Below are 26,588 nucleotides of genomic sequence, written 5' to 3' on the forward strand. Positions count from 1 at the left end.
CAATAAAAATACCAATAGCATTCCTTACAGAATCAGAGAAAACAGTCCTTAAATTCACATGGAACCAGAAAAGACATAGAATAGCAAGAGCAATTCTGGGCAACAAAGGCAAGGCAGGGGGCATCATAATCCTCTATTCAAAGTTAAACTGTGAAGTTTCCATGATAAAAAACATCATGATAATGACCAAAATAGCAAACCAATGGAAAAGAATAAAAGATCTGGGAACAACTCCAAGCACACTAAGCTACCTTATCTTTTATAAAGGGGCCAAACACTTTCACTGGAAGAATGATAGCCTCTTTAATAAATAGTGCGAGAAAACTGGCTTTCCACATGCCAAAGATTAAAGCTAGACCCATGTCTCTCACCAGCACTAAACTAAAATCAAAATGGTTCAAAGATCTAAATATAAAAACAGAAACACTCGATCTGCTTAAAGATAGAATAGATAAAACTCTAGAAGGCATGGGTGTAGGAAAAGAATTTATGAACAAAACTCCAGTCACACAGGAAATATTGCAAAGAATCAACTACAGGGATCATATCACATTAAAAACTTTTGCACAGCAAAAGAAACCAGCAACGTGGTATAGAATAAGAGAAAATTTGATACCAGTTATTCCTTAGACAAAGGGCCATCATGTAAAATATATAAAGAATTTTTAAAAAGACCCTCTAAATTTAAAGACCCAATCCAAAAATGGGTATCTGAAATGAACAGACATTGCTCAGATGAATAAGTACCAACAGCAAATAAATAAATGAAAAATATTCAACATTTACTGGTCATTTGACAAATACAAATTAAAACAACATTGACAATTCTGCTGTCCTGAAATGATTTCTATGTATTATTGTTGTCATTAGCTGCTAAGAGTTTCTATAATGAGGAAAAACTTAGATTTTGGTGTCACTTTTCCTAAGTCTAGTTAATTCTTCTTAAATGGTATTTTGCTCCTCCTTTCCTTTCCATGATGTTTCTTGGTCACTTCCCATGGTCAATGATTACACAGTGGAAAAAAAACAACAAAAAGCCCAAAACAAAACACAACAAAAAAACACATGAGGATGAACACAGCTGCTTCAAATTTCCTCTGTACTCACATTCTTCTGTCATCCTTCTCTTGAGGACTCAGCACGTAATATTTCATGTGCTGCTCAAACTATTCTGATCTGGCTCCTGGCTTCTCCACACCTCTGAAATAGTATTTAATGGAGCAGACTGAGACTAGAAGACAATAGTATGAAAGGCTGCCTCCTCTTCAGTTCACCCTTCTAGGCAATTAGTTTTCTTTCTTTTCAAATTAAAACCTTTCTATGAGACAACTCATCCCCTCACTATCAATCCCATTAAATGCTATCCAAAGGTTGCTGCTGTGTACGTGCAGTGTGCAGTGCAGAGGCTACAGGAAAGACTGATACACATCCCACACTTTCCAAGGTCTCATGATCTTTTGGAAGAAGGGAACACGACAACAGAGAATAATAATAAATGTCTTCTCAGGCATGAAGAGAAAAATAAGAATAGGTTCAGTAGAGACTCCACTTACCTGCAAGCCTGGGAAGCCAATGTTGCTTTGCATATTTGTTTTGAGCCTCACATGTATCATGCTATGAGAATTGTGCAAATGGAGTTCTAATGAGCAACACTAACTGAATATGTGTCAATTCAACCTTCATCTTACTCCTCTGATAACCTGATCTTCTTCAAATATTTGCCTACATAGGTGACATGAGAGCCTACCAGTCTACTGTACCTAAACCTTACATCCTATCCCACTGTAACCCACAAGCAACGCTCACAATCCTTGATGACTGTACAGCCTTCACAACTTGGTAAATTTCCACACATTTCTGCTTAGGCTATCCCCTACCCATATAGACCTGACAAATTCTACATAATAATTAAGATATAGAACCTGAACTACATCTCTTGGGGATCAGCACCTGATTTAGACGTCTTCCTTCTATGCTGTTACCACATCTATATATACCCACACTGTATTAGGGTTCATGTTAATAAAAATATAATTTTGAGCTCTTAGTATGTACCTTTTTACACACTTTAAATCATTTGTTATTAATTACCCATAAGATAGGTAACTATTATCTTAATTTGTATGATTTACATGTAAACAAATAGAAGTTTTATTCTCAGTTATTTATAAGAAATCTGAGATTACTGAAGAAGTAAACGAAATAGTCTGGAGCAGAAAAAGTCTAATTCCAACATCTCTACTTTGTCTGATTATTTTGAGGAATTTTCATTTAGAATGTGGAGCCACAGAAGACATGGGAAAACTTATTTACATTTTAGGATTTAATACCTATGCCTATAACCAATGATATATAATAATAGGTCAAGAATTAGATACTGTTTTCCCTATGCAAATGAATTCTTTTTAAAAAATTATTTAGATATAGAAATAATAGGATTTTAAAATTATAAGAACAATTGAATAACTACAGTGATGATTTGTTCTGTTTATTCAAGTATTTGAATCATATATTTAAAAAATATGTTTAATTCTTTGATAATTATATTCCAGAAATTGTGCCTATGATCAATATAATAAATTTTGACAACATTTGGATATTTGTAAATAAATGGCAATGACCAGTGGATGATATTTTGGCCCATGTTAAAAAGCTGTCAATAATATGTTTTTAATGAAAAGAGAAAATCTCATATTAAAATTATGTTAAAGGTAAAATGAAACTTAGGGTATCCAAAGCTAGATAATCTTCAGTTATAAGATGAACAGGATCTTCAGAAATAATGTACTTCCTGAGTGATAATCAGGAAACAACGGATGCATACAGCAAATCATCAGGCTTTACATCCTCAGTATAGTCTTGTGGCAGCTAGGAACCTTTTCCTCAATAACACACTATATACAGATAAATGACTTCATGAGACTATGTAACCTAATAATGCTGTTGCCAGTTCAGTTTGTATAAGTATACTCTGCAGTGTTCACAAAGAACAAAATCGGCTAATGACCTGTTTTTTCAAAAATTGTTTTAGTGTTAAATAGTATATGACCACTTTGCCAATTCAATATTTTAAAACAAAATATAATATATACAACCTATTAAAATTTTAAAAGGTAATAACTGGCATATAGAATTCCATTTATAAACTCTGAAAACATATATAATGTGTGTGTTGCGATGCACATGTGTACAAACTCTGATTGCTGTGTTGGTGAATTTCAGCAAAGGTAAAAGAAGCTTCCAGTCACACTGGTGAGGAATCTAGTGCACACCTCAAGATTAAAAGCAGATATCCTCTCACTGTTGTCTTCAAGACATACACCACAGAAACTACTAATTGCACATGTTCTTCCACAAGAAAGGATTGGAGAAAGTTGTTGTGTTGATTCTTAAGTCTAATAATGCCGGCAAAAACTCTGCTGAGGGATTGACCATGTTGACACTATCTGGTAGTCCTGTCATGTCTGGAATTTAATCTCCAATATTTTCTTACCTTTTACTAGCAATACTTTTGAGGCTGGACTCTCCAAGTTGAAATACATAGTCATTTTGCATTGATTTTGTCCCCATTAGCCTTCTAAAAATATTCTTGTTAATATTTAAAACTAGTATAGATTAAATTTAATCCTTTTACAGGGTACATGGAAAGGAATGATACTATCAGGACAGTAACCGATATTGCTGCCTTAGTGTGGTAAATTGTTCACAAGGATAGGAACTAGATATTTGATTTCTGAGCTCCAAGGGGAGAGTATTGTGGTCTCTTATGTTAACGGATGCTTTAACATACCTGTCCGACAAATGTTATTCATCATTTTGATCAACAGTCACTCTATTATCTGCACCTAAGGATCATGAATCATTGCTGTCTACATTCTGATACTGTTTTTAAATGATCGTAGATAGAATAGATTTTATCTGATATGATCTCAAGGCTAAAACTTCAATTGCATAATCTCTGAATAAATCACGGAGTCTTCCTATAAACTAGCTAATGAAAAACACTGAGGGGAAAATGTAGCCTTTTCTTTTCTGGTAGAAGTCAAAGTGAATCCTGGGGATAGCCCAGCTTTAACTCTCTAGATGTCTCTGGCAACTAAAAATGTTTACATGCTTTTCCAGATGATGAATATTTTATAAGATTTTCTGCACATAACTGAATAAAAATGTCAGATGTATTAAATGTGCTGAGTATCTTTCCCCTGCCCCATCTCTGCATGCCTCTCAGACTCTGCTTGAAATCTGTTGTGAACCCCTAGATTCCCCAGGGAGGGAGTGCTGAGCAGGGTTAAGCTCAGCACTTAATAGAGGTCTATGGTAAGTGACTTTCATTATGAATTCACACTGATGGTGTTCCCAGAACTCAGCTCCATACTGTTTGCCAACAAATTTCATCAGGTTGTAGTGTTTATGTGCTGACCCCTGGACTAGTATTGCTCCCTAACTCCAGACATGAAGTTAAATCTTGTCTCAGGTGTCCGTTACACTCCGAATAAGTGTCCTGCCTTCTCACAGATACCCCCTCATACATGTACCATGAATATTCAATTCTGGAATCCTGCAGCTAAGCTCAGTCTTAGCATATGTTAAGGACTTCAGAGTAAGGAGCTAAGGGGTTCACCCAGCCTGGATGCCAAGCTGATTCTAGTCTGCTTGTCCTGACATGATGGCCGTCTTGAATTCTACAACTGCTTGGTTCAGTGCCTTGATCCTCTGAGCAAGTCTTTCACTTGGCTTCATGTCCCAGTATCTGTATTCCATAATCAGAGTGTCAATGCTAAGTCCCAGGTCCACTGCCCCACCTCTGGTTATGATGTGGAGAAATTGTCATGCCTACCACTAACTCTGCAGCCCAGGACTGCCCTGTTGCCACCTAGGAGTTACACTGCCAAGTGTCTTCTCTGAGCCTGAGATGAACATGCCAGATGTTTCCAGTGATGAAAATTCTACATGTAGTCTTCAGCTAAGGGGATGAGTGTGGAAACATAAATACAGTGGACCTTCAAGTTATGACCGGCCTAATATACAAACATCTTGGGTTAATTAGGTTAATAGAAGATTCATTTGCCCAGGTAAACATCCATATCTCAACTGTATTGACTTACAACCAAATTGACATACAACCAGCCCTTGGGAACTGATTGAGTTCATTAAGTAGACCCTTCACTTATAAATTCAATCCATTTATGGAAGGATGATTGTAACTCAAGTTGGTCAATCAAATATTCAGGCTCCTCTACACAGTCTTCAAAGTCTCTCCTGTATAATTTTAGGCCACACTTTCTTCCAGACATATCTCAGTGTCCTTAGAGAGACACTGGTCCAGAATTTCTCAATAAACTCCACATATGAAAGAACGTTGTAATGTTCCTTCCAGAACCCTTTAAGGGTTAAATCTGTATTTGAGGCCGTCTGGAAGCACAAGTGGCTGGCATTCAGGTTGTAATTCAAGACTTTGGTTATAACGTAAACTAAAGTCCCGGTCGCAACCCAAGGGGTTCATATGTTAGGCCAGTCATAACGCTAAGGTCCACTGTATCAGCTTCCTCTCTTTTTTAATGGTGTAAGAAAAACTGATACTCCACCTTCTCTAGGATATTTCAGCCTGATGGAGTTTAATTCCTCCCTCCCTTAAATGTTCGATAATTATTACAGCCTTAATTCCCTACTCTTTCAAGCTCCTATAATGCGGTGACAAGTGAAGCTATCACTGCAGAGAGAGCGCATGAACAATACATTGTGACAATAAAAGAAGGCAATATATGTTGAGGGCCAGGCTCAAAGGAGATCTGCTTTTCAATGGGGAGGTATTTGAGGACTTCTACCAGTGAAACGTTTTAAAAACCAGACATAGAGAGTGCTCCCAGAAAAGGCCTGGAAATTTGAGAGTGCAGTGCGCTACATTCCTTTTTACAAGAGGGCTTCCCCAGATGCAGACCTAGATGGTAGAGTTTCAGAGGGGAGAAGGTCCCAGGAAGCATTTGTAGCTAAAGAGTAATGGGCTGTAAAACAGAAGAAAACAACAGCACACATAATTATCTCAATTGATGCAGAAAGAAGCATCTGCCAAAATCTCATACCTGTTCATGACAGAGCTGAACACTATCACTATTTCAACAACCAACAAACAAGGAATAGAAGACAACTACCTAACCATAATGAAGAACAGATATGAAAACTCACAGAACCATCATACTCAAAGGAGACAGACTGGAAGCTTTTCCTCTAACATCAGTACCAAGACAAAAATGTCTGCTTTTATCACTTCTGTTCTACGTATTATGAAAAATCCTAGTCAGAATAATTAGGCAAAAAAAAGAAAAGGCATCAAAGGGGGATAAGAAAAAGTGAAATTATTTCTGTTTACAGATAACAAGCTCATATATGTAGGAAAACTCAAATATTCTACAAAACCTATTAAAACTACTAAATTCATCAAGGTACCAAGATACAAAATCAACATGCAAGATTCAATTAGAATTCTCATAACAAATAATCCAAATAATTTAAGAGCTCAGTTTCATAACAATATAATCTAAAAGATTACAACACTAATGAATTAACAAAGGAAGTGAAAGAATTATACATTAAAAACTATAAGATATCGCTAAAAGAAAGTAAAGGACACAAAATAGTGGAAAGATATCCCATGTTCATGTATTATTTTAGCTTAAAATTGCTAAGATGTTCACACTACTCAGAGTGATCTACAGATAGAATGCAATTCCTACTAAAACTGTAATAGTAGTTTTTGCAAAAGTAGAAATGTTCATTCTAAAAGAATCTCGAGGAACCCCAATTAGTCAAAACAATTTGGAAACAAACAAAGCTCAATGTCATATACTTCCTGATTTCAAAATTTGTTATAAAGCTACAATACAAACAAAACAAAAAATAGTGTGTTCCAAACATAAAGATAAATATGTAAACCAAGGGACTATACAATATAGGCCACAGAACTACAACCTTACATGCTTGATAAATGTTTTTTGACAAGGTCTCCAAGATGTAAACGTTATTAAGAAAACCAAACAAATTAAACTGTACACTTACCTATACCATACAAACATTTACTGAAAATGGATGAATAACCTACAAGTAAGAGTTAAAACGATAAATGTAGAAGAAAATATAGGAGAAATATCAATAATATTGAATTTGAAAATAATTTCTTGGATGCAGCACAAAAGATACAGCTATTAGATGAAAAATAAACCAACATGATTTAATCAAAACTAAAACCTTTTGTGCATCAATGGACAATATTAAAGTAAAGAGCCAATTTATATGTTTGGAAAAAACACAAATCATACGTCTGATAAGAGATTACTACACAAAATAGACAAACAATTTTTGCAACTCCACTCCAAAAAAGCAATCAACTTAATTGAAAATGAGCAAAGGACATGAAAAGATATTTCTCAAAAGAAGAAATATAAAATAGTAAATATGTAAAATAATGTTCTACTAACAAGCAAGGGAATGTAATTGAAAACCACAATGAGATCCAACACCACACCAATTTGTATATCTATTACCAAAATTACATAAATAAGAGGTTTGGCATGGAATGTACAGAAACTGGAATACTTGTATATTGTTTGCTAGGATATAAAGTGGTGAAGCTACTGTAGAAAATAGTATGGTGGTTCATGAAAAAAAAATATGAAGAGTTACTGTTCTATTCAGGAATTTCACTTTTGGACTTATGCAAAAAGAACTGAAAGTTGAGACTTAAATAGGTATTCATGCTTGTTCCAAGATTAATTAAAAGGTTAAAATAAAACAAAATTCCACTATTGGGTGAATGGATAAACAAAATATAATGTCCATACAATAAAATATTTATTTGCCTTAAAAAGGAATGAAATTCTGATACAGGCATCAACATGGTTAAACTTTGAAAACAATTATGCTAAGTAAAATAACCCAGATATAAATGATCAAATATTTCATGGTTCACCTGTACAAGTTGCCTAGAATAGTCAATATATAGAGACAAAAAGTTTGATGCTGAGAGGACATGAGAAGTTATTAATTATTAAGTTCACAGTATCAAAATGAAATGATACAAATTCTGGAAAGAGATGGTGGTGACTATACAAGAACCAGAATGAACTCTACCAAAGAACTTCAAAATGGCTAAAATAGTGAATTTTATGTTATATATATTTCATGATAATAAAAAACTCAGCTGACAAATTTGGTTCTATTTCTGGACTACCTACGATGTTACACTGATACACGTTTATATTTATGACATCACAGACTTTATTATTGGAATCTTATAGTAAGCTCTGAAATCAGGAAACACAAACACTGCAATATTCTCTCCATAGTCAGTATGCTTTTGGCTATTATAAATATTTTGAATTTCCATATAAATTTTATAAACTGCTTGTACATATCTGCGTGAGTGCTTTGACTGGTTTTGGTATAGGAGGACATAGGACAGCTCATCAACGTTGAATCTTCAATTCATGATCATGTTATAGTTCGCCATTTATTTGTTTATTTCATTTAACACATCCTTTTTTTTTTTTTTTTTTGGTACTGGGGATCAAACTCGGGTCCTTGTGCTTGCAAGGCAGGTGGTGGAACCACTGAGCTAAATCCCTGGGCCTCGTTTAACACATTCATTTATTTAAATTATTTCATCATGGTTTTATAATTTTCAGGATAGATATCATATATATATTTTGTTAAATTTATCCCCAAATATGTTATACTTTTGATGAATTGTAAATTTATTTTTATTTCATTTTCCAATAGCTTGTTAGTTATAGAAACTGGGATGTGCCTATTTCCAGCAACTTTGCTAAATTTGTGTGTTATCCTACTTTTCTCTGCTTACATAATAAAATCTAGAAATAATATAGTATTATCTGTTCCTTTACAATTGTTATGCTGTTTTATATTCATGTTCTGAATTGCTGTACAAGCTAGAATATCCAAAAAATCTTTTTGAGTAGAAAGGATGCAGGTGTTGACTTTGGAAAGAATATTTGGTGTGAATTATAAAGTTATTGGTAAGACCTTGTTGTCACATAAATATTATTTATATTTTGTTGAAAGTGCTTATTAATAGGTGTTGAACAGTATAAAATGTTTTTTTTGCATTTGTTGACATTGCCATGAAAAATTTCCTCCTTCAAAAGAATGTGGGTCTATGTATTTTACCTATTTTTCTTGAAAAGTTTGAAATCAATACTATTGTTGCATGTTGAAATACTAAAATTTACAATTATATTTTACTGATCTCAGGCATATGTGATATATTTATTCCAGAGCATTGTATGAATTATACCTTTTCTCTGAAAAAAAGAAGAGGGAAGAGGGAGGGAGGGAGGGAGAGAGAGAGAGAAAGAGAGAGAGAGAGGAAAGAAATGGATCACTCTTTTGTTATTAACCAAGGAGAAGAAAGGGCAATCCCATGGGAACATTTTAATCAGCCTTGACATCCAAGCCCATGATTCAGGATGATTTAAATGGTCTGTGACAAAGCAGTCTGCAAAATGCCCATTATCTTTAGTTAGCACAGGTCCACTGATTTAGGACCTTGTGTGACTCCCACAGGGTGTTACTAAGAAGTGATGTGTAAACTTCAGTTCAGCATTATTCACCACCAGCTGAACACTGCAAGGTAAGTCTGTTAGCAAGGAACAAATTAAATCTTCATGCTAAATAGCTGCAGATATATAGGGACTCAAAAGAGCAGAGTGTTCAAAATGTTCTGGAATTATTTTTCGGAAATCACATATGGCAACATTGTTGCAATGATGTGTTTAATGATATTATATAACAAATGGTAACCTCTACAGTTTATTCTGTTTTAGGGTAAAATCTTTTTATCAAATAAAATCTAATCTCACCTAAGGAAGTTTTCCACAGCTGTGCTTCCATGATACTAAGTACACCAATCAATTTTGTATGAAAATGTATGGTTCTTTCTGAGGCTAGATTAAAACTAGCATGATATGTCCACAGATTAGCTCATTGGAGAGAGGAATTGCTAAACATGCATAATTCTATCAAAGAGGTCCACAGAACCATTCTAATACAATTCCATGGGAAAATTATTCACACTGAGTTCAGCGCCTACTACCTAGAGCTTTTTGCTTCATGGACACAGGGAGATGGGTTTCAACTTTGTACCACATCCAAGAGAAAACTAAAGCAGGGGGCACCTTCATGCATTGTTCGCAGCCACTTTTCTGGGTAAGCAGGTAGAACGCACTCTCATAATCAGAAAATGCAAGTGCCACTCCCCACCATAAGGCAGGTAGGAGTCACAGACATCAAGGTGGAGTAGGGCTCACACTTGTGGACCTGGCAAGGTCCTCACAAATGGGCATGGCTTACTTAGCAATGTGAACAAAACTTACTGCAGGACCACTGTTTAGGCTCTGCAAGTAAAACATATTAAGAATTTTCTTTGAATAAATATTTTTATTAACCAAAAATGTCAACAGAAGGAAGAGCTACTTACACCGGAATAGAAAGGCTCACCAGACACGCATATCACATCTTGCTCCTGGATGATCAGAATGTCTTTGGCTAGGTGCAGCCGGATTTTGAAAGGCTCCTGATTACCATCCTGCAGCAAACAAATCCCTGTCTTTGTCTTCAGACAAAAAAAAAAAAAAAAGCAAAACAGAAAAGAAGGTGTTCTTAGTTTATAATTTTATGGCCTATTTACACCAAAACATGACGCATAATATTTTAGAACTGAGGAAAATGCATTTTTGTGGGTCTGAATGTATCAGTATAAGTGCAGACCAAAAGTATAAGCATTTTAAGCAAAATAGCATTCAGATAATGAATATTATGTTAAGAAAATTACACATTTGGAGAATAAGATTCCAGAAAAATACTGTTGCATTTGAATAACAATGAAAGTTTGGTTTAATACTTAATATTTAAATATAAAAACAATAGCTTTATTGGCAAACAATTCACATTCCATAGCATTCAGCCTCTGAAATGTATAGTTCATGTGTTTTTAGAATATGCAGAAGAATGCACCCATTATTGTAATCAATATCAGAATGTTTACTTCACTCCCCAAAATACCTCATACTCCTATTCCTTTCTGTTCCCTCCACATGCTCCAGATTAGGCAAGAGCTAATTTATTTTCTGTCTCTATCATAAGCATTTAGAGAGGAGAGAGGAAAAAATGGAGAAGAGGATATAAAAAGAATTCAAATGAGTAAGGAACATGTACCATCTCCCCATGATGAATGTAATCATGTACTGCAAACGTGCAGTAATAGAAGTAAAAGTAAATCTTTAAAACTGGTAACATACTGCATAACATTTACTCTTTTATCACTCCTCATTGTTGATACACACAACTGCATGTGCAGAAACACACACACGTACACACAGACACACATTTGATACATATGAGGGGAGGTGGATAGGGGGTAGGTGAGCTACCTAAATGAACACAGTGAAAAGAAAAGGGCCTAACTGAAGTTCCAAAATTTTTACTTCTCAATCTATGTTATTATTTGACAATATTTGGGAATTATGAAAGCAGACTGTGAACAATTTCTGGATGTGTACTATAGGCTTTAAACCAGCACCTTAGCCATCACCAAAATCTGTGAATCTTGTCATTTTCAAATCACTTTGGTGCTGTAATAGTCACACAGATGAATTCATTCTTCCTAGGGAGTGTATTTAACCTTCCCCTTTGTCACAGACAGAAAAGGAAATTCCTTGGAGACAGAATATCTCTGGCTCTCGTTCTGAACCAAAAGGCATCAGGAGCAATGACTATTTTAGAAATGACATTTTTGTTTGATAATTAGCTAGATGCTCTGAACTAAATGGACAAATAAATTGTGATACGTATTTTTCCATAATATTTAGAGTGTAATGTTCCAGGAAAATAATACCAAGCTTTTTCCTGGGGTATAATTTTCCATGGAGATTACAAGGAATTTGTTGCTTTAGAAGAATTTTTGGTATTGATGATGGAAAGATATTTAGATACTGCAGCTTTCAAAGATCAGTCTGTAAACTGATTTATCCATGTGCCAATATGTACCATATTCCCCAGTATCCCATACAATCACATATTAGCCTAAAATCATTTTGTAAGAGTTATGTCTGCTGTTTTTAGGAAAAATAGAAGCTTCTTTAAGTGAAAGACAGCATTCTTTCTTCATTCCTGGCCGCAGCACACAGCAGGTGCTCAGTAAATCATGCCGACTAATCTACTCTAGAGTGTAATTCAAGTGGATACGTCTAGTAGACGAAAATACTTCAGCACAAGGAAATTAGACTTTCCTTACTATAAAATATTATTTTTCTACATTTTCATAAGAAAATATTCTCATGCTCACTATGTGAACTTGGCGGGGGTAGACATGCAGGCACTGTAAGTGATATGAAGAGTGAAGATGTAAAATCCTACATGAAAGCCAAGTGATGGTAATTGAGCACATTTGATGATTTTTCAGTGTACACTATATTTTTGGCACATTTTCCCCCTAGTTGTCACAAATAATGCTGTTTTTACTTCAGGATGACAGAGGGGCTTTTCCCTGAGAGCCCAGAAGTGCATTTTTGTTACACATCAAAGAGATACAACAGATCATTCAGAGAAAGGCTAAAAACTCAGATACAGCCTTAAGGGCTCTCTCTCCATTCATTTCCAATGTGGCCAAGGCCAGCACTGTCTCGAGTGATGTGTAAAATGTCCCCAAATTATTAGACAGTTGTCTAGAAAAACAGAACATAGTTCACTTTGGGGTACCGAGAGGACAAGATTTACAAAAAATAAAGAATGAGGTAGATTTTTGTTAGAGTCAAGTGCTCCCCATCCCCCCAAAATTATAGCTTGGAGGAAACAGGAAGAACTTGAGACAAACTGATATTAAAATACATAAAATTTTTGAAAGGTTATAGAATTACATATTTCTACAATAAGGGCTTAGCCAGAGCACATGAAGATACATTTAATCTCGTACATTCATTACTTTTATAAGTATTGTGTAACATTAACAGAAAAACAGATATGAATTAGGCAATAGTCCTGTACCTCAAAATATTCCTACTTATTTTTAAAGTACAAGTATAAATAGGATGTAATGGGCATCTGATATGAGAACATCATGGAGAGAAGCATTAAATATTCTTGAGAGAAGGAGATTTTCGAGGAGGGTTAGCAGGTACAAAACGTGTGGTTTGTCTCAGAAATAAATTGGGGAACTGATTATTAGAGGAGACAAAGGGTATTTTAATCAAGAGGTGGAAATGAGCAAAGATAAGGAGGTATGAAAATGCAGAGCTCACGGGAGGCAAGAAAACAGAAGTGGAAGGAAGAAGAAAGAAGGAAGAAGGCACCATTTATGTGGGGCTGTGTGACCCGGCAGGCAGAGGGTGTGGGATGAGAAACTGGAAGAGGAAGTGAGTCCAAGCCCTCATACGATGTGCCAGGGATTTGAAGGAACAGATATGCCCTGGCCAAAAGTGAATGGTAAAATAATACGTTCACATTTATGCTAAGTATGTTGCTTACAGGAAAGAAAAGAAATTGAGGAAATTGGAAGGTGAAATGTAGTTACTTTTGACAGAAGCCTAGACTTTGAGCAGGGAAGGCTGGGGACTGGTGAACAGTAGAATTAGAGTCAAAGTTCCTCTGGGAGATTAAAGATTTTAAAAAATCAATTTCCGAGCTCAGTCATGAGGGGGAGCTATGAGGCTTGATGGGGATCCTCAGTAATGGAATGTCGCCGCAAACTCCTTGTATCTGTTTACTAATAACAAATACTTAGCATGTGCCAAAGATTATTAATTGCTGTGCTTTCTAGCAACCCCGTGCAAGTGCAAGCACTTTGACAGAGGACAGGAGCAGGGGCTGAGGAGTGGCACGACAGGGCGGAGTCCAGGCTACAGGGCTCCTTCTGGTGTTCCTTACCGCTGGCTCTGGTTTCTCTCATTCAGAGACGGACTACGGCTGCCTGCCCCAGTCTTCCTGCAAACAAGGACGTGGCCATTACCATCCTCATGGCGCAAGCGTTGTAGCTCCGTGATAGAATGCTTGCCTACCAGGTGATCCCCGGGACCACAGAACAGCCCGAAATCAAAATAATGTAAATAATGGAAACAAAAAGAATCTTTTCCCCTAAAGCCATGCTACGTGGGGTCATAGGACACTGTATGGGGTGAGGGTGGGTTTGATCTCCAGTCTCCTACAACAATCTCGCTGTCAAGTCTGTACGGCACCATCACAAATTAAAAGTTACCTGAACAATTATCAGTCCTCAATTTTAGGATAAATATAAGCCATTACTAATTTTTATTTCTTTATTATTTTTTTTTCTGGATTGAACTCGGGACCTTGCGCTTGCAAGGCAGGTGCCAGAACCACTGACCTAAATCCCCAGCCCTATTTCTTTACTAATACAACAATTATCAATTCTTTGTTTCCAAATTTTGTCAGCTATACATAACATCACACATAATTTGAGAAATGTATGTGAGTCATATAATATACTAATTTACTATAAATCATGCATGAAGCTTATAATTTTAAGGATGATTCATAAAAATAATACAAGTCAAATATTGTTTTTTTGTGCTCGATGAACGGTATCACCTAGATTTTATAAATTCCATATTGGAGAGGATTTATATAAAAGGAATTAATAAAAATAACATTTCTAGGCTGGGGATTTACCTCAGTGGTTTCACCGCCTGCACAAGGACCCCGGTACCAAAAATAAATAAATAAATAAATACATAAGTAAGTAATAAATAAATAAATAAAAATGACATTCTTTAGTAATTTAAAAGGAAATATTCTTAAAATTCTACTTATCGGCTGTGTTTTCTCCGAATCAATGAAGTGTAGTTATGAATTTGCAGAAACTTACTTTTTATCACATAATCAAATCTCAGGTTTAAACTTGCAAAGAATTTAACTGAGTACCTAAATTGAAATTTTAAAAAGTAGGCTGTCATCTACATCCTACTTAAAAGTTAAGACCTTTTAAAGTTATGTTCTAATATTCTAATCAAAAAATAAAAAGTAGGTTTTTGTGAAACTTATTTGTTTTGCTATTTTTTAATTAGTTATCACTTTATTCATAGACCTTCCCTGCAATTCCAAAATAAGTGTCTTCCTATAGCCAGGCAGGCAGGGCCCCTAGATCCTGCCAGCCTCTGGGTGCAGCCCACATCAGGAACCTGTTCAGCGTCCTTGTGTTGTGTTGTTTGATTGTGTTTCTTGTTTAGAAAGACTTTTGCCCTCACTGATCATCAAATCATTGTTTCTCTTCTTCACACAGCCAAGAGGTTTGTCCCCCCGCTGATTTAGTAAGTAAGTGACAAACATTTCCCTTCAGCTTCCTCCTCCTTTCAGCCCCCCACAGCCTCTGATACTTCTTATTAGTACAGGCTTGCAGTACATAATGAATATGTTCATTGTGGGTAGCTGGTATGCTTGAAATGAAGAACTTACAATATCAAATGAAATAAACCTGGTAAAGACTGTAATATAAATTCCAAATACTCTTGCAGGTATTCCTGTTATTTAGGTGTCAAATGCAATTTCTTTTGTTTATCTCTAATCTTAAGTAATTTGCAATTTATTATACTGAACCTTATTGTAGCTGTAGTATACTAAATATTATTTCAGACAAGGTGTTTCAAATTCTATCTTCCCATTTACTTTCCCTTTCTTGGATTACTCCTAATCCTGGCCTCTTCCTCATCTAAATTCTAGCCATTTTTTGGGTCCTGGTACAAGATTCTTTTTTATTTGAAGCCTTCTGAAACCACTCCTTCTGAGGATAATTTCTCACTTTTTTCAACTCCAGGCTTTCATTAAATAAATATTCAGTCCAAAACTGATCAGTAATACATTTGGACAACACATGTAATGACTTCAATAATACTTTGTTTTACATCACATTATTTATTTTTATTTCAAGATATTTTAATATTAAGCTATTATTCTTTTAATCACTGAGGATAATTAATCTATATGACCCATCATAGTAGTTTGTTCACAGTAAAACTTCTTTTGACATTTGTTGATTGTATTGGGGCTAGAAAATGATACTCTGTGGACTTGTGCTTGGAATGCTGACAGGCTTAGAAGATGTCCCAGATTCCAGGTCTCTCTGCCCTTCCTTTCATACTCCCCCTTGCAGCCCAGGCATAGCCATTGTGTAGAATTACTGCATCTTTCTGACTGGATTAGTCAAAACAGGAACACTATTGCCTTCTGTCTTCTTCCTGAAATTTTATTAACCAGAAAGACTAACTCATGTTGCAAGAAGGAAGACTGAATCCAAACGCCATGTTAAAATGCAGGGTAACTTTGTCTGTCCTTCTGGTCCCATATGTACCCTAAGAAGGACTTACTAGCCCTCTTAAATTGCCTACACCCCATCTCCCTCTCTCCACTGAGATTTAACCTTTAGCTACCTATCCTTTGCTTTGAGTTTCATACATGGTGAATGAATATTGCATTTCTGCACAACAGTGAATTTTGCACATTGTTTCTTGTTAATGTGTCTACTGACAGTTTATTTAATAGACTGAAATTATTGAAATTTCAGTGGGCAAATGTAAGCTGCTCTACAATTGAAACACAATCATACAGTATAATTTATTATAGAAAGCTGAATTAAATTATATACCTGCACTAATTATTAAAATATTAAATAGTCATGCATTGCTTGGCAATGGAGACAAGTTCCGAGAAATGTATTTTTAGATAATTGTTTTATATGAACATGACAGTACTTTTATACTAAGATGCCTATTGCATCACTACATAACATAACATTAACTGAAATGCTGCTAGATGGTGCAAGACTGTGTTAAAAGAATTACACACTACTTTCTTCATAGCATAAATATCTGCATTATACTTTAAAGAATATAGATGTGAAAACGAAATACGAAGAACAGCTAAACTAATGAAAACATATTGGCTTATGTGAACACATACAATAATTTGATGACACTTTTTAAAAGCAGATATAATCATAATTATGTCTGGTTATGTGTACAGGTTTTCTTCTAGAATTTATATCTTTCCATACTGTAGTTCTGTAAGTCTCCATCTTCAATTTCACTTAGTTTTAGACTTATGAAAGCCCATTCTTTAATGAACGGCAACATTTTGTTTTCAAAAATTTAAATATTGCAATCAATACATGTTCCTTTTAAAAAGCCTATGTATTAGATAATTAAGATGCTTTTAAATGGAAATTATCTGGTGAGGCTTCTATTTTTTACCAAGAGGAACCTGCCTGTCATGTGGAGGGCAATATTCTACCTTGAACAGATGGGAATTTCTATAAGATTTTCATCTTTGTTTCTTAGTACCAGTCAAGAGAAAAACAAATTATATTGAATATGTCTTTGACTTTGATATGATTTCCAGAAATGTAGTACTTTAAAAAGAGGGATAAGCTTATTATTAGGACTTCCAATCTGGACCTTATAGCTGTACTTTGAAGGAATTAATTAAACAGCATTTAACATTTCATAAAACCTCTCAATTTCTTCATGGAAAAATGACAGTTATACTAAATTTTCTTTATGGTTTCTGTCCACTTAAATCTTTCACCACTATAAATATCAGCCAAATTCCGACTCTGGTCCCTCTTCTGAGACATCTGACTATATTCAGAGCGTCTTGTGTCCTGCCAATTGGCCACTGTGTAGTAGACTATGTAAGTATTATGCTGAGCAGATTGCAAGCGCTTTGCTTCCTGCTGAGTCTAAATGATAAAAATTCTCAAAGAACTTGTTGCAAGAGGAAAAGAACCTTCTACCATGGAAACAGCGATAAGATGATCTGTGGTATTCCCATTCTAAAATAAACCTTTTAAATCACAAAGAGAATCTTCTAGATGTGCCAACTCAACATATCAAACCCGTTTGTTTAACAGGAGATCTAGGGCCTCTTATATGAGCCTCTGAAGTCTAAAGTAAGTTTCACTGTAACAGCATTTAACCACTAACCATCTCTACCACGTAAATCTTAATGGGTCCCACATGGGTATCACTCACACAAATATTCCAATGATTCAAGGTATGAATGCTATGCTGCTCAAAAGAAGACAGCATTTTGATGAAAATAAAAAGTATAAGTACTTAAAACTAGTTGATTAAATTTTAAGCTTAGAAGAGTAGTTGAATCAATAAAAATGTATGAACTGATAGATGTTGGGTTAATACCATGAATAATTATATAATCTAACCCTAGAGTATTTAGTGAAGCATATGAGAGAGGTTTGTTAACAAATAACTGTAATGTAATTTGAAAAATTCTACCATAAATGTAGGAAGTATAATATACTTAAAATTTAGAAAACAAAGAGGAGACGTACCATTAAAATACAAAAGCAATTTACTATTTTCCTGAGAGAACTGTTCTAACATTCAGAACTTTGCACTGAAACAACTGTATTTGAATAGACATTTTTGCTCTTGCTTCAGAGGAAAATAAAGCATTGAGTCTATAATTCATGCTAGGAATGAAATACATGGCATTTTGCGAAAATCTTCACAAATGTTAACTAAAGTTTTGTCTTTCTCTACCATGGGTAATCCAGTTATGGTTGTTTTCGTGGAGGAATTACTCACATAGAATGCAAAATATTTTCAACATTTTCAACAAAAGCAAAATATTTTTAACCCATGAATATTTATACTTTGCCTTAAGAGTGAAAAGACCCCAATGCTTTGCAGGAGGCATGTTTAGTGAAAAAAGATAGCCTTTCTTCCTAAGATGGAATGGTTATGTTCCCCCAGGGCCTCATATCCACAGGCTATTGAGTGGTACACTTCAGTGGTCTTTAATATCCTTGAAAGAGTAATGAATCACTGTAACTCTTACCAAGGTGCAATGACAGCTCTGCAGAGAATCTGAATTGTTATCTAGTAATACTTAAATAACTTTGAAAAACTTACATAACATTAAAATTATCAATGCTAGGATTTTAGTGCCAAAAGGAAGCTTGGATATCTTTTAACTTTTAACCATTTGCTTGCAAAGAATTCCTTACACTTTCACTCTCTGAAATCATGCAGTCCATACTTGATGGGCAGGAGAAATTCAATTATTTCAGAAATGTTCCAGTCTTCTTACTGAAAGAGTTAAAATCCAAGGCTTTCCCAGGCATGTTTTGGTTTTCTAGCTTTGTAGAAAGCAAGCATAATCTGGAAGTGAAATGAGCCCATTGCTTATCCTCTGCCAAGAGCAGTGTTACACCTGCAGAAAGCGGGCCAAGTGTTTCTTGTTTATAACATGTTTTACTTATGGGAAAAGCAGAAATCCATTTCACCTACCTCCTCACAGGCAGTTCTGAAATCCATGTGCTATGGCACCTCAAAGGATGTGGTCTGAAAAAGCAGAGAAATGGGAAGCCATTTAGCACAGCATGCAGTGTAACAGAGGACACCTACAACGTGTGAGAAATTGTGAAGCAGGCACTATACAGAAATTGTGTTACAATCACCTATAGGGAAGAAGAACTGCATGGGAGTTGACAGAGAGAAATGAGGAGAGGCAAAAGTCTTAATCCTCAGCTATGTGAAGTATAAACATGCTGCAGACATTCACTGAGGTGGAATGTGCCTTTCCATACACCTCTCGACGCCTCCAGGCATTCAGACAGGATCTGTTATACAATTAACCTCTTCTCTCAGGTGTTTGCTCCTTCCCACTACTCATTTTGAAACCTGAGTTTGCAAGTGGGATAGAAACTTCAGAAAGAGTAATTAAAAGTTGCCTTTCATCTGGTTATCTCTTAGAAAAAGGTTGACTAATCTTTCTCTTTTTAATTAAAAACCTGCACGCATGAATAATTTTCTCTGGAACTTAAAATTTTATTCACACCAGTATGATGCAGAGAAGCAAACTATTTATCTGAGTGTGTAATATTAAGATAAGTCAGTGTATAAAATACCCAATACAGTTATTCACTTAGGGAACACTGTAATAACTAATTGATGAATATAGATTTAAATCATATGAGGATTTTTTAAAAAAATTATTTTAGAGCATTTTGTTTCACTTTAGGATAGACATAACAAAAATAAAAGTTGTCACACAATTTGATACTCTTATACTATAAAATAAAACTATGGAGAGGCAAAATATAATGCTTAGCTAAATGAGACTTCAAAGTAAAATATGTGGTTACTCTCAAATTTGAAAACCATACTCCTCAAAATCAGTCTTTCTCTCAGTCTTGGAAAGGGTAAACCATTTTATCCCTTTCTGCCATTTGTTTGTTAGATGAGACTAAAAAATGCTTGATCAGGAAAGTGTGGTAAAATAGAGTGGGAAGTGTCATGAAAGCTGTCACTGCATTGATAGATTATTACTGCTGGCTTTGAAGAAAAAAAGATTGGCCATTTTCAGTAGTAACGAACATGTCATATAGTAATATATAAAATATTTTCCCTGAGTAAGCCTTGTGGATTGTGAACTTGGTTTTATTTTCCTGAAATTAATGTTGTTATTTCTTTAACCTGGAAGTAGGAAATTTTCAATATTTACAGACTATATAAAAATAAGATATGTCTAAAATGAAATTCCTGGTTTCAGTAAGCGACCACAGAAAAGATGTGAGAATGTTAACCACTTATCTAAAATCAGCCTTATATTTAATTTCACATGCTAAATTTCAATTTAGTGTATACATTTTAAAAGATGTGATTATTTTTAATAGTAGGACAAATTTAAACAGAGGTTTTATTTATGCCACGATCATTTTAGCACATTCTCTTTTAAAAGATTAAACTTACATTTGATTTGTCCAGACACTCAATAGTAACATCAGTTATTTATTCAGAAAAAGATTAATATGAGATTCAAAACATTTTATTTACTAGGTACCACAGTAAATTTTATAACTACAATAAAACTAATTTTCTCAATTACAAATTTAAAAACAGTGAGTTACATAGACTCATTTAAATTTTTAAATTCTTTCCCAATAATGTTTAGATTTATATAAAAATCTAAAAATTTATTTTCTATAAAAATTGTGAAATTAACACGGTTCCCACCTATGGACCCCACCTTTATCTTTCTCTACTATTAGTATGACATATAGGTTGCAATTAAAGGCATATTGTTGATATATTATTACTGTCTAAAGAACTAACTTTATTCATATTTCCTTTTTTTTTTTTTTTTTTTTGGAATGCAAGAACTTTATTGAAAGTACAGTGGAACTTCTTTGTATCTTCCTTTGTTTTTCCCTAGTGTCATTTTTTTCTTTTTCCTGGATCCCACCCATAGCTTGTTTAGTTTATGTTTAGTCATCTTGTCTCCTCAGGTTCCTCTTGGCTGTGACCATTTCTCCAACTTTCCTTGTCTTTAAAGAAATCAGCGTTAGTGATAACTGGTCAAGAATTAGTATATTTTCTTTCAATGGGATTATTCTAATTTTTTTTCTTAATAAGACTGGGGTTACAGGGTAAGAAGAAAAAAAACACAAAGTATCATTTTTATCCCATGCAACCAAGAATACACACTGTCACTACAACAACATTGCTAACTTAATGACTGGACAGAGGTAGTATTTGTCAGATTTCTCCATTGTATCTATACTAAACTAAACATGGATTTTCAGTGATGTTCTACCTCTAATATGTAAATCCATGTACAATCCAAATCTCCTGCTTACTTGTAAATTCCTGATTGGATAATGAGAAACTTAGTTTTGAGTAACTTCTCGTTAAGGTACTTAGCTGTGCAATTCCAGGACATGAGAATAGCCATATCAGCATCATCAACTCATACTCACATGAGAACCAAGCATAGCAACTACAGTAGTTTATTTTGCCTCTTTAATCTTATAGACTGTGTGCATTGCCAGAACTTCTTACGCAAGGCTGGGGATGTGGATCAGTGGTGCAGCACTTGCCTAGTATGTGCAAGTCCCTGAGTTTGATCTTGTTATGGCTTGTATCTGGATGTCCCACAAAAGCCTCATGAAGTCATAGGTGGGGCTTTTTCAGAGGGGGCTAGATCTAAAATGTCTGATGGTGTGATTAGGGGTGTGTGATTACTAAATTCGTCCACTGATTGGTTAGGCATAGTTCAGAGTGTGGATGATGGGAAGGCCCGTCCTATGTGTGAGTGCTACCTGCCCTAAGAGACAGAAAAAAGACTGCTGTCGCCACTTACTGCTTGCTACTTTGGTGCTTTGCAATGTTCCTGGCTCCTGCCCACCCTGAACTGTTTCTCCTCTGTGATGCCTCTCTGCCATGCCACCCTACCTTGAACCTAGCCAAGTATGAACTGGAATCTCTGTGACCTAAATAAACTTTTCCTCTCTTAACTTGTAGGTATTGGTTATTTTTTTCAGCAACAAGGAAAGTAATTAAAGCAATCCCCAGTATCACACACACACACACACACACACACACACACACACACAGAGGCAAAATTATGGCAATCTAAGTGACAAATGAGAAGTGGCCACATGCTCTCTCCTGCTCACTCTGCCATTTCCTGAGGAGATCCAAGAACTTGGTATGGCCTCAGAATAATACATATGAAACAAAACTCCTCCAAAGACTCACAAGATGACAGGGTAGGCAGAGCCACCCTTTTACCTTTACCTTGAGCAGAGCTGCTAAAGACATATTGCAGGCCTCTGAGCAAAATGAATGCTTCATATTTGTGGTTGTTAGCATTTATGCCAACTTGGCTATCCTAGGATATCCAGTTATTCAGTCAAGCACTAATCTAGATGATGCTGTGAAGATACTTTGTAGATGTGGTTAACATGTTCAGTAAGTTTTCTTTAAGAAATGGAGATTATTTTCAGTAATGTGGATGGGTCTCAGCAAATGAGTTGAAAAGCCTTAAAATTCAACACTGAGGTTTCTCTGAAGAGGAAATTCTGTCTCAGGACAATAACATTGACTTCTGCTTGGGAATTTCCAGCTTGCTGGAGTGATAAAAGACTTCAAAATTGCTCACCATTATAATTGCATTAGCTTCATAATGCATGCTACAGATTCTCCAGAGAACCATACAGAAATACAGATACACACTGATACAGATCTTTGGATTAAAAGTGGTTTTAAAGCAACAGATTCCTAAACATGAATTTGTGGAAATGGTTCTGGGTTTCCAGAATTGTTGAATCTAATTAGATTTAAAGGCACTAGAGGCTATTTCCAGATTAATAAGAGAATTGCTAGGCCATGACATGAAGAGGCAATAGAGATACCCAAAATATACCCACTGGACACTCCTAATCAAATATCTATATAAGGCAAGCTTTTCAGCAACCATATATTTGATAACTCAGAATATGTTTTCAGATGAGACTAAAGAGATTTACTGTTTTCTCTTAACGATGGCAGAGACAGTGTAAAGAAGATGCATTAAAAGCTTTTAACTTCTAGCTTAAATGCTGCATAAATGATCTGAGTATGTCTATGCCTGTTTTAAAATAAACTCCAATCTAGACTGGGATTTCTGAACATTAACCTCAGAATCTCATCCTTCCAGGGGCTGAATTACATCACAAGTTAAATTCCTAGTCTCAGGGGGGATCTTCTTTTAGAGGACATTCATTGGGAAGAACCAGGATCTTAAATATCAAAATGGACGGAGACTTATGTGAAGATTGCAATAAAGGTGGAATGACTGAACTTGCGAATTCCTCTGAGTCCTCCTTGTCTCTAGAGTTAGGGTCTCCCCTGAAGTAGTTATCCTGAAAGACAATGCTTAGTGTCTTCAGGGTCAAACCACTATATCCTTCTTTACATCTATACTTGAAAGTAGGCTCAAGTTGCAAAAGAACCCAAACTACAAGGTACAAAATTTGACTCATGAGGTATATGAAATGTTTTGCCAAATGAACACAGACAGAATTCTAGGGAATACATGTGAGATTGGAGATTAATGATGATAGATAATGATGGAAAGAATAAAGTTTGTGTCAGGCCAAATTTATTGATATCCATTGATAAGCAGATATTCTGGATTTAATATTAGGGTCCTAGGGAGTACTTTCTTAGTCATTTTATTTAAGCATAGACCATAAATGTCCTACACTAACTCAGATTGAAATGCCTGAATTGCCTTGAAATATTACAGAGGAAAGTAGAAAAAAATCTCTCATAAGCAAACTGCTTAATCATCTTGGAAAGGTTCAGCAGACACACCTTTTAGTATGATTGTGAGGAATAAATGGGCAGGGATCCCAACACTGCTGAGGAGCTCTGTAGACACCTTCCTCCATTAGGCAGAGTGTACAGAAAGAATGGCCTCCTCTGACCTCGGGTCCTCATCTGAAGTACTAGTATTGGATAACTGAAAGGTAGGGACCACATGGTAGAACCAAGTTGTCAAAGACAAGGAATGATTACATTGATAGCAGGGTCAAAGTAGTAGTCAGAACAATTTGACTCTGGGAAGTCTAAAATATTGAGAGTTTGATCATTTGTGCCAAGGAATTAATTACTTCATCTTCATGAACTAGAGTTGTAGGTTGAGTGAACGAAAGTCTAACATAAATCACCAAAGGCAAATCACAGTCCCTCAATTATTTCACTGAATTGAGCCCTTTTACAGACTCAGAGCTCCTAAAATAAAGTGGTTGGAATATTTGCTAGTTTCCATTCTGCTTTTTTCTGATATAATGGTGTTTGTGGCAAAGGGAATAAAGGCTTCCATCAAAAAGCATAAGAATGATTCCACTGAACTGGAAGTTAAAATACAAACTTAATACTGTAATTTTGGGTTTCTCATATCTCTGAATCAATACATAAAGAAGGGAATTACTAGGAGGCTGGGGTGATTTTATATATATACACACACACACACACACATATATATATATATTTCTTATCCTCCCTATCATCCAACATAGGATTTACTAATACTATTTAAGTTTGCATTATGGCACTTGAATTATAACATATCAACAAGAGTAAATACATCCCAAAGTTTCGCATCACCTTTAGGGGAGGAATTAGTATTTTTTCTATTGTATGAAGCATAGTTGTAGCATGTTGATTCAAATTTTTACTCTGGTACAAAGTATATCTGAAGGGAGGGCAGGGGAATGGGAAAAAAATGAGAACCAAGATACGTCATGTAAAGGTACAAGTTCCCAATGATAAATGTAAATGTATTGTACACGTAAAATGTACCAATAAAAGAATTTAAGGAAAAAAACCAAAGTATATCTGAAAGTTAAGTAGTTTTAAGAGATGTGAATTGTGAATAGGGCACCATATTGACAAGGGATAGACAGTCATGATTAGTTGACATATTCCCTTGGCTAAACCATAGTGCATCAATCAAAGACCAATCAATATGTTGTTTGGAAGTATTTTGTAGAAATGTTATAAAACTACAGAAGCAACTCCTGCCTATAAGTTTCCCTCCTACTAGACTATACATTTTAGACATATACATTTATATATCATATACATTTATACATTTTAGACATTCTAGCCTTTAAATTCCATGAACCCACTCTTTAAAAATCAGTTAAAATATGTATATAGCTAGAGAGATATTTTACTGGTTCTATGTATGCCATGAATACAGAATTATAGCATTATGTATCCTACAAATATTTTGTTATATTATGAGAATGATTGACTAAAAGAGCATGTTTGTGGATATTCTTGAAAATTTATTCAAGAGAACTAACAATGACCAACAAATTCAACAACATGTTAAGGTGCAGAAATAATAGTTTTGCACTGTATAATGATTTTTGTTCAATTATGGATCATGCACAATGTGGTGGTACTATGAGATTATATTCTCTGGTAATAGTGCATTTGTCTTTGTGAAGGTACACTTTATGATATTTACACAATGGTGAAATTATCTGATGAAGCATTCCTTAGAGTATATCCCTCTTTTCATGCAGCATAACTGTATATCTGAGTTACAGCATACAAATCATAGAAAAAGCACTTTATTTTTAGCTGGTGCATTGACAATATAATTTAGTGAATATCTTCTTTGAAAATTTGAAATTTTAACTTGTTTTGACAAAACAAACAAAACTATTTTTCTCCAAGAATCATATTTTTTTCCATGTAATTTTTTTTCATATTCACATCTAACATCGTTAGTGGTTTTTCTCTGTGTGGTTTTTCTTATTAAATTAGTGGTTTTTCTTTTTCAGTAATGATTGTATTAAAATATGCAGCAAAACGCACATAATTTCCAGGTATTTTCATACTTGTACCAAGGGATAAATAAAAAAGTTAATAATTTCATATTATTTAGCATCTTTATCCCACAGTTTACTAAGGGAAAAATAAACCCTTCATAGAAATTATTTTTTAAAAAGTTATTAGAAAACTTAATCATTTAAAATATGGAGATGAGATTAGCAATACATAAGTAGCATTGGTGAATAATATAATAAAATTATCTTTAATACTTACAGAATCACAATATTGTATATAAATGTGACCTCTCTCATCCTTGATGCATTTACAATACCCATGACTACTTCAGGAATAAACCACACAGTATAGAAACCATCTAGCCTCTGTTGTTGATGGTGATTGTATTACTTTGGCCAAGGTGATATGATTGCTCTG

The 26,588-nt window shown here is 34.9% G+C and overlaps 1 protein-coding gene across 12 annotated transcripts in view; it reads right to left on the bottom strand.

The window, feature by feature from the left end:
* Sntg1 (syntrophin gamma 1) overlaps window positions 1-26,588 on the bottom strand; it is an 835,631-nt gene that overhangs the window by 296,987 nt on the left and 512,056 nt on the right. For all 12 annotated transcript variants that reach the window (XM_021248956.2, XM_087185779.1, XM_087185795.1 and 9 more), the window contains 2 exons: window positions 19,329-19,382; window positions 10,490-10,624 (listed from right to left, as the gene is read on the bottom strand). In XM_021248956.2, the coding sequence (XP_021104615.1) occupies window positions 10,490-10,624; window positions 19,329-19,355 (162 nt within the window). In that variant the 5' untranslated portion in view covers window positions 19,356-19,382. The remainder of the gene's footprint in view (window positions 1-10,489; window positions 10,625-19,328; window positions 19,383-26,588) is intronic.

The sequence above is a fragment of the Heterocephalus glaber genome, unplaced genomic scaffold (genome assembly GCF_053883595.1).
Source record: "Heterocephalus glaber isolate CG9 unplaced genomic scaffold, H.glaber_assembly_v1.0 deba00000281, whole genome shotgun sequence".
NCBI lineage: Eukaryota > Metazoa > Chordata > Mammalia > Rodentia > Bathyergidae > Heterocephalus > Heterocephalus glaber.